General features: G+C 41.3%; 1 protein-coding gene across 3 annotated transcripts in view; it reads left to right on the top strand.

Annotated features, from left to right (window-relative positions):
- The first annotated feature begins 8,752 nt into the window (after nucleotides 1–8,752).
- The window catches only part of ARFGEF1 (ADP ribosylation factor guanine nucleotide exchange factor 1), a 153,624-nt gene continuing 152,937 nt past the window's right edge, over nucleotides 8,753–9,439 (top strand). For 2 of the 3 annotated variants that reach the window (XM_002916380.4, XM_019796558.2), the window contains exon 1: nucleotides 8,754–9,364. In XM_002916380.4, the coding sequence (XP_002916426.1) occupies nucleotides 9,241–9,364 (124 nt within the window). In that variant the 5' untranslated portion in view covers nucleotides 8,754–9,240. Of the gene's footprint in view, nucleotides 9,365–9,439 lie in introns of all 3 variants that reach the window. The other variant, XM_019796560.2, reaches the window with a different exon arrangement.

The raw sequence follows: 9,439 nt of genomic DNA, 5'->3' as shown, positions 1-9,439 counted from the left end.
AAAAAAAAAAAATTTGATTGAAAAAATAGAGGATCTGAATAGATATTTTTCCAGGGAAGACCTATAGATGGCCAATAGGCACATAAAAAGATGTTCAACATCATTAAAAATCGGGGAAATGAAAATCAAAACCACAAAGAGACACTACTTCACACCTGTTAGAGTGACTATTATTAAAAAAAAAAAAAGAGGGGCGCCTGGGTGGCACAGTGGTTAAGCGTCTGCCTTCGGCTCAGGGCATGATCCTGGCATTATGGGATCAAGCCCCACATTAGGCTCCTCCGCTAGGAGCCTGCTCTTCCTCTTCCACTCCCCCTGCTTATGTTCTCTCTCTCACTGGCTGTCTCTCTCTCTGTCAAATAAATAAATAAAATCTTAAAAAAAAAAAAAAGAACAAAGAACAGATGTTGGCAAGGATGTGGAAGAAAGGGAAACCTTGTACACTGTTGGTGGGAATGTAAATTGGTGAAGCCACTATGGAAAAACAGTATGGAGGCTCCTCAAAAAATTAAAGATAGAAAAAGATAGAACTATGATATAATCCAGAAATTCCACTTCTTGATATTTATCCAAAGTAAGCAAAAATACTAATTTGAAAAAAATATATGCTATATTATGTTCATTGCACATTATCTATGAGAGCCAACATCTGAAAATAACACACATGCCCATTGATGGATGAATGGATAAGGAAGATGTGGTGTACACACACACACACACACACACACACACACACACACAGTAGAATGTTACTCAGCCAAACAAAAGAATGAAATGTTGCGATGTTTAACAACAAGGATGGTCCTTGAGGGTAGTTCATGCTAAGTGAAATAGGAGAAACCAAAATATCATGTGATCTCACTTATATGTGAAATCTAAAAAACAAAACCAACAACAAAAAAACCCCTCATAGATACAGAGAACAGAATGGAAGTTCCTAGGGTAGAGGGGGTTAGGGTATGGGCAAAACAGGTAAAGGGGGTCAAGAGGTACAAACTTCCAGTCATAAATAGGTCATGGAGATGTATATACAGCGTGGTGATTATAATCAATAATATTATAGCATATATTTGAAAATTGCCAAGAGAGTAAATCTTAAAAGTTTTCATCATAGGGAAAAAAACAAAATTTTTTGAGACAAAGCAAGAAACTCTTAATTATAGAGTACAATCTGATGGTTACCAGAGGGGAGGTGGGGTGGGGGCGATGGGTTAAATAGGTGATGAGGATTAAGGACTGCACTTGTTGTGATGAGCACTGGGTGGTGTATGGAGCAGTCAAATTACTATATTTTACACCTGAAACTAATATAACACCGTATGTTAACTGAAATTAAAGTAAAAACTTAAAAAAAAAAAGGAAAACCAAAATTTTTGTAACTTTGTATGGTTCGCCTTTTCATATACATTTTATAATAAGCTTCTCTGTAACTACAGAATTAGAATTGTGCTAAACCTATAGATTAGTTGACATTTTTACAATGTTTTCCAATTCATGAACATGGATCTTTTCATTTATTTAGGTCTTCTTTGAGTTCCTTCATCAGCATCTTGTTTTCAGCATAGGATCCTGTATATGTTTTGTTAGATTTATTTATTTATTTCATTTTTTGACTCTATTGTAAATGGCATTTTTAAAATTTTGGTTTCCAGTTGTACATTAATAATATATAAAAATACAATAGATTTTTATGCATTGACTCTGTATCCTGACCTTGTTAAACTTAAGTATCATAAGTTCTACGAGTTTGGGTAGATTCCTTTGGATTTTCTACATAGACAATTATGTTGACTGTCAGTAAGAATAGTTTGTTTCTTCCATTTCAATCTGTGTGCCTTTTCTTTCCCTTGCTTTATTGCATTGACCAGGACCTCCAGTGTGATATTGAATAAGAGTAGTAAGCATGGACATCCTTGCCTTGTTTCTGATCTTACCATTGAATTTTGTCACAATTGAGTATGATGTTGCCTATATTTGTTTTCTCTTTTTAAATGTCCTTAATCAGGTTGAGAATGTTTGCTGAGAGCTTTTATCATGAATAAATGTTCAATGTTGTCAAATGCTTTTCCCTAGCAATTGATATGATCATAGTTATTTTTAGTTTGCCAGTGTTGTCAATTACATTGCTCGATTTTCTAATACTGAACAAGCCTGCATTCCCAAGATGAACCCCCATCTTTCCTCCACTGGTTATGGCATATTATTCTTTGATATATTGGTGAATTGGATTTGCCAATATTTTGTATTTTTACTTTTATGTTCTTAGGGGATATTGGTCTGTAGTTCTTTTTTTGTACTTCTCATTGAGTTTGGATTTCAGGGTTAGGCTGGCCTCATAAAATAAGTTGAGAATTGTTCCATCCTCTTCTATTTTCTGAAAGAGATGGTGTGGTGTTATTTCTTCTTTAAATATTTAATAGAATTCACTAGTAAGGGGCATTTGGGTGGCTCAGTCATTAAGCGTCTGCCTTTGGCCCAGGGCGTGATCCCAGGGTTCTGGTATCCAGCCCCGCGTCAAGCTCCCTGCCCCGCTGGGAGCCTGCTTCTTCCTCTCCTACTCCCCCTGCTTGTGTTCCCTCTCTCGCCTGCTGTCTCTCTGTCAAATAAATAAATAAAATCTTAAAAAAAAAAAAAAGAATTCACTAGTAAAACTAACTGGGCTTAGAGATTTCTTTTTCTAGAAAGTTTCAAACTTTTCAATTTCTTTAAAAGGCAGGCTTTTAATAAAAATCCCCATTTCTAATTTTTTTAAAACTTTACCTCCAGAAAATTAATGCCCACTTAATCATTAATGTTTAACAGTTCAGTGTGCTAGTTGGTGAGAGTAGTTTCAAAGGAAAGAAAAGATGTGGTCCTACTTTAAAATAATTATGGCACAATATTGGTGGAAAAGCATTTTCAAAAGGATATATACAAATATGTGACTAGCCATGGGATAGAACAATGGTTAAGAGCATGCATGAATTTTGAAAAGTGACAAACATATTTGGTTCTGTAACCTTGGGCAATTAACTTCCCTAATGTTTTTTTTCCCCCTCATTTGTAAAAGAGGAATAATATCATATACATGGCAGAGTTGTTGTAAGGATTAAATGAGTTCCTGCAAGGGATTCATATAAAGTAAACACCTAATTTGTAGTAGTTATCATCAGTATGATTTTACTGGAATAATTATAACTATATATACTGGAAAGAGAGAGAATAGTATCATGGATTATAAGTAAGTACTTTCCACCCCTCTAGAGAATTATATAACTTAGAGATTTTTAAAGAAATTTAAGTGCTAATGCTTTCAGTTTTATTATTTTGTAAACCATTAGTTGATGATTTAAAATTCAAGAAAAATTCTATTACTTCCAACTTCCTGCTCTAGATTTATAATTTTTTTCTCAGCATTCTATTTTTTAAACTTCACTGTGATTATCAAATATCATAATGTAGTCTCTTATTTAATAAAAATTTGCTTGTTCCTCTTATCTTTTCTTTCTAAATCAAATTCTTCAATCTACCATGCTCTCCCTCTGTCTGCCCTGTCCAGCGTATTGATACTTTCCCTGAAGAACAATGAGCAGGACCTCTGAGTCTGAAGACACTGTTCACTTATTTCTTTAATAAACAAGATTAAAACAAGCTGACTGATAAAAGAGGAATATCAAATTAGCTTATATGCCTGTTCACATGAAAAGCAAGAAAGCAGGCTTGATTTACTTTGGATGTGGCCTTTTAGTCATGTGATTGTTATGGTCTCGGCAAAACTGATATGGTTCTGTTTAATCAGTGTTCCCTGTCTTTTACTAAGTTGCTTGCTTTATTTTTCCTTATATCCTTGGTCTTTAAAAATGTGCAGTCTCATTAAACACTATCATGGATATAGAATTAGGTGTAAAGTGTGAGGTAGATGATGCTTTAAAAGGAGAGGAGGGAGGGATCGGTGCCATTGGAGATAGAAGCAGAGAACTTAGAAGGTGATGGATTTTAACGAAGTTTTGAAGGTTGGGAAGCCACTGAAGACAGCAAACAAAAGAAAGGTGGTCGTGGGTGCTCTGGATTGCTGAAAGATGAACAAAGACTTGCCAATGCAGAACAACTTTGTGTTTGTATGGGTACATGGTGTGGGGATGGAAGGGAAGAAGATCTGCAGGAAGAAAGGGCTGGAACTTATGTGCCTACATGTGTATTTCAGGAGAGGAGAGAGTAGGCAGGGAAGGTTACAAGAACAGACTGTTGAGAGAGGCAGTATAGCTTATGGGCTCTGGAGCCAAACTTTGCAAACTGTAATCCTGGCGCCACCACTTATTAATTGTATGGCTGGGCAAATTGTCTAAATTCTGTTTCTTCATCTATAAATCAGGGAAAATAATGGAAACTTCTTCATTTGGGTTACTATGCCGGGCTCATAATAAGCTCTATATAGGGGCACCTGGGTGGCTCAGTCATTAAGTGTCTGCCTTTGGCTCAGGGTGTGATCCCGGAGTCCTGGGATCGAGCCCCTCATCAGGCTCCTCCGCTGGGAGCCTGCTTCTTCCTCTCCCACTCCCGCTGCTTGTGTTCCCTCTCTTGCTGGCTGTCTCTCTCTCTGTCAAATACATAAATAAAATCTTAAAAAAAACACAACTCTTTATAAATGTTAATTATTATTACCATTACTATAGAGAAATTAGTTGGAGAATCAGAAGGGTCAGATGATGGAATGTTTTGAAAGCTAATAGAATTTAGAGATCACGTGAAAGTCTACTTTTCTTTAGTCAATTGAACATGATGCTATTTTTGATGTTAGCAAATATTGGCTTTTAACATCAATCAGATATGCTCAGCCTTAATTAAAATTTTATTCAAATTTTATTTAATTTTCATGTTATACTGAACTTCTATCTATACTTAAAAGGATGATGGGGTGGGTGGTTCAGTTGGTTAAGTGTCAGACTCCTGATTTTGGCTCAGGTCATGATCTTGGGTCATGGGATCAAGACCGACATCAGGCTCCGGGCTCAGTGGATAGTCTGCTTGAGATTCTCTCTCTCTCCCTCTCCCTTTGCCCTTCTCCCCCACCATGTGCCCCCCCCCAAATGAATAAATCTTTTTAAAAAAATTAGAAATAAATAAAAGGATGATGATAAAACACACCAACCAAGATGCTAAAACCCAGGTCAAAGTCTTTTAATGTTGGATATTATTTGACTCTTTGGAATCAAAGGGGGAATATTATCCAAAGAGAAAAGGCAGCTAACATATAGCAAAGTTATAGATTAAAGGGAAAATGATGAGGTGCAATTAAGTGATAGGGAGGTGAGATTGTAGACTGAGGGGTAAAAATGGACTCAGGGAAAACAATCGTATAAGAAAACTATATTTTAAAGTTTAGAGAATGATAGGTATTTCAGAAAAATTTGAATGTTTTAAAAATAGCAATGAGTCAAATGCAAGTTAATACTGAGACTGAATTTATTTAAATAGGATGGATAAGCACCAAACAGTGATAATAATAAAGGAAACATGTACATGGAAATACATTCAACATTTTGTGTAAAAATTGCCTGAGCCCAGTAACCCCCCAACTCCTGCTCCTTCCCCATCTCCCCCCATCCTTGCGAATAAGAGACTAAAAATATTATCTGTCCCTTTTTCTTCCAAGGACATCTTTCTTTTAGAGTCTTACTCCCCCCCTCCTCTTTTTTTGCTCCCGGCAGGTCAGAGTTATTATACTGAATTTCAAGTTGGGTGAGAATGCCCACCTCCCAAGGCTGCATACCACCTGCCCCCATCACTACCCCCTTTGGGTGGAAGTCCTAGACTCAACAAAGGAGGAAGATGAATTGTCCTCTGGGGGAAAGGATGGAGGTCCTTCCTTCTGAGACGGTTAGGTCGTATCTCAGAGCAGTCAATTCTTCTAAAACTGAAAATTGTGCCCTTGCCCTCAAATTTTCTCCTATCCCAGTGTAGGCCATCTCCACAAACAGCATTTCTTCTCATTCTCTGGCTCTAGTCAGAAACATGACATTCATTTGTGACTTCTTCCTTCCTCTTATCTTCCTTCCAGTTCATTGCTAAGTCCTGTCTCTTCTGCCACTAAAGTATATCTCAAATCTGCCCACTCTGCTCTGCCTCCATGGTCATCACTCAGACACCACTGGTCTAATGTTTATGCAAATCAGAAAAAGGAATCCCTTCCCTTGGGCAGATGCTGGTGCTGGACTTCAGCCCCATTTGTCATCTTTGTGCAGGACATGAGCTCTAAAACCCTGCCTCATTGTCCTGGATCCTAACCCATGCCATGCTGCTCTGTTGTAATCACCTCCTCACTTCTCTGCCCACATCCATTCTTGTCCCTTTCCAACCCATTCTCCACACAACAGAGGGACTACTTCTAAGTTCCCACTTTTATTTCACTCCTACTTAACCCTTCAATAGGTTTCTACTGCATTAGAATGAAATCCCAAACCCTTACCATGGACTACAAGGTTCTGTATGGTCTGGTACCTCGTTCCCTCTTTATCTTTATTGGCACCGTTTTGCCTTGATAACTTTCAGCCACACTGCCTTGTTTTGGTTCCTGAAACTTGCCAAGCTTCCCCCTTACCCCAAAAGACTGCCTGACTTAGCTTGGCTAATTTTTACTCTTCCTTCAGGTCTCAGTTTAAATGTTATGTCTTTATGAAAGCCATCCCTGAATCCAAAATCTAAAGATCTCCTCATAGCATTCTACTTATCATTCTTAGCACATTTGTAATTATATATTCACTAGAGATTTACTTGTTCAATATCTTTTTCCTACCATATACGCTATGCTCCACAGGGGCAAGGATCATTCCTGACTTAGTCCATTATCTTTCATTCATCCAAGCTTCTATTCAAGGTAATTCTAAAGGTCTTCTTTATGCCAATGACTATACTGGATGTGAGGCATAGAGAAATGAATAGACAGATGAGGTCCTTGCTCTTATGAGGGAAACATAACCAATCAATAAACAAGTAAGCAGACAAGATGATTACAGATATGATATGTGGTATGCAAGAGACTCTGGGCTCTTTAAGCTCAGAGATCTGTTTGTATGAACGCCAAATGTTTTGTTTAGGACAGAGCTAGCTGCTAAACATAACTGAACAATTTACTTTGCTCCTGTAAAGTCCGAAACAAATATTCCTGATGGATGGATGGCTCTCCTCCAAGTGGTAATTCAGGGACTCAGGCTTCTTCTAATTTGTGCTCTGCCATCTTCAGCATGTGGCCACTGAAGGAAAACAGCGTGGAAGATTGATTGTGGAATTATTATTATTTTTTTTAATGAGCTAAATCTAGATGGCTACACCTAACTGCAAGGGAGGCTGGAGAACATAATGTATCTCTGTACTGAGGAACTAAATAGATTTGGCGATTAGTGCTTTCAACAGTACCTGGCGCAACACTAGCATAATGAAGAAACAAAGATAAATTAGAAATGGAGCTTGTTTTAAAAAATTTTATAATCTTTGAGTGTATATAGAAATCAGAATTATGTCTGATCTAGTATATTGAATCTCCAATACCCAGAAATCTAGAAATACTCTTTAAAATGAAATTAATGAATTTATGTATGTTTCTCAGAACAACACAATTTTATGATTTTTATTTTTTTTAAACACCACAGTTTTAAAAATTAATCTATGTTTCCACTTTAATTCAGGATCACCTTCAAAGTTTCCATTTTTATTTCCCATGGTTTTTAGCTTGTCCCAAATCTTGCCACTTCACAGCCTCTCTATTCGTAGGTTTGGATGATTGCATTAGGACGAGTCCCTAGTCAAGGCAATAGAACGGATCAGAAGTGAGAGACACTCGAACAATTTGGGAACCAGCAGCTTTGAACTTGAAGACGTGCACCTAAATCACCATATAATTCTTTGCATATATTTTATGGGATTCTTTATAATTGTATGCTCTAAATTAAGCACTGTAGAAGTTTTAATTATTCTTTGATACCAAAGCAGACGCATGGTCACATGTTTGTGGTAATCTATATTTAAAGCTTTTCTATTCTTAAACTGGTTTTCATGTCCTGACTGCATCTTGGTATTAAAAGCAGAGAAACACGGAGCTCTAAGGGTCCTCATCAATCGGAAACATTTACCTGTTGGCTTGACTTGATACTCAATTCAGAAGGGATCTGAAATCTACAGTTTACCGATTAATCCTACAGAGATTAAAAAAAAAAAAGTGAAACATGCCTGAATCCATGTCAAATTGGTTTTAGTTTACTCTTCTTAAGAGACACTCCTACTGGAGGTAGTCCGAGGGCATAGTCCTGGATAGCAGTTTCTCACATGTAGTAAGGAAATTAAAAGTCGAGCGCGGCAGGTGGAAACATTGTGCGGCTGAGAGTGGGCGAGGCGGGTGTTTCCGTGACTCCAAGAGCGGAAAGGACTATATTTCCACTAACGGGATCTTCAGGAAGTCGGGGAAGTGGAAGCAGCGTACCCTGAAGTCCTTTTCACCCCGTGGGAGTAAGGGTACCAGGCGTCCCCCGCCCCCCAGCAGAGCCGCCCCGAGGTGCCCGGCGCCGCAGGACGCCCGCCACGCCCCACGCCGCCCTGCAGGCGAACGCAGGAGGCGGCGGGGCCCCGCCGGGCCACCGTAGCGCTGCGGCTCGGGCCTCTCCTCCCGCGCCGCCCTCCGCCCCCAGCCTCCCCGCGCCGCGGCAGCTCTGGGCAGGCAGCGCCGCCGCCGCCGCCGCCGCCGTTTCCTCCTCTGCAGCCGTTCGGCCGCTGCGTGACGCGTCGTTTCCTCCCAACATGGCGGCCGGGGCAGGTCGGCGGTGATGGAGGCCAGTCCGCGGCCGCGGCGGGTGCTAATCCCCACAGTAGCCAGGGCAGCAGGGCTCTCTCCCGGCTTCTGAGCCGCCGCCGCCGCCTTGTCCCTCGGGCTCCCGGCAGACGGCCGCCCGGGCTGGGCTCCCTCGCCGCCCCTGGGCCGGAGGGGCGAGTGAGGGGGGTGGCCGGGAAGCGACCCCAGGCCGGGAGAAGCGGCGGCCCTCAAGGGGCGGCCTCTCAAGGGCTGGTGGAGACCTCCGCACCCCTCGCCCGCACCGCGGCTGCTCCCACCTGCCCGTCCCTTCGTGATCCTGCCGCTGCCCTCCACGCCTCCTTTCCCCCACTTCCACCCCCTCTCCTTTCTCTCTTCTCTTCCNCCCCCCCCCCCCCCCCCCCCCCCCCCCCAGCCACTAGGAGCCGCGGGTCGGACGAGCCGCCGCCTCCTTCTCTGCGTCCATGTATGAGGGGAAGAAGACGAAGAACATGTTCCTGACCCGGGCCCTGGAGAAGATTTTGGCCGACAAGGAAGTGAAGAAGGCGCATCACTCCCAGCTGCGCAAAGCGTGCGAGGTGGCGTTAGGTGAGCGGGGAGGAGGCCCGGGGCGCGGGGGGGGGGCGGCGGCGCGGTAGCAGCCGCGGGAGGTGGGGTCGTCTG

Source organism: Ailuropoda melanoleuca, chromosome 9 (assembly GCF_002007445.2).
Source record: "Ailuropoda melanoleuca isolate Jingjing chromosome 9, ASM200744v2, whole genome shotgun sequence".
Taxonomy (NCBI): Eukaryota; Metazoa; Chordata; class Mammalia; order Carnivora; family Ursidae; genus Ailuropoda; species Ailuropoda melanoleuca.
Note: the sequence above shows the minus strand (reverse complement) of the source record. Positions and strands in the feature narration are given on the sequence as shown.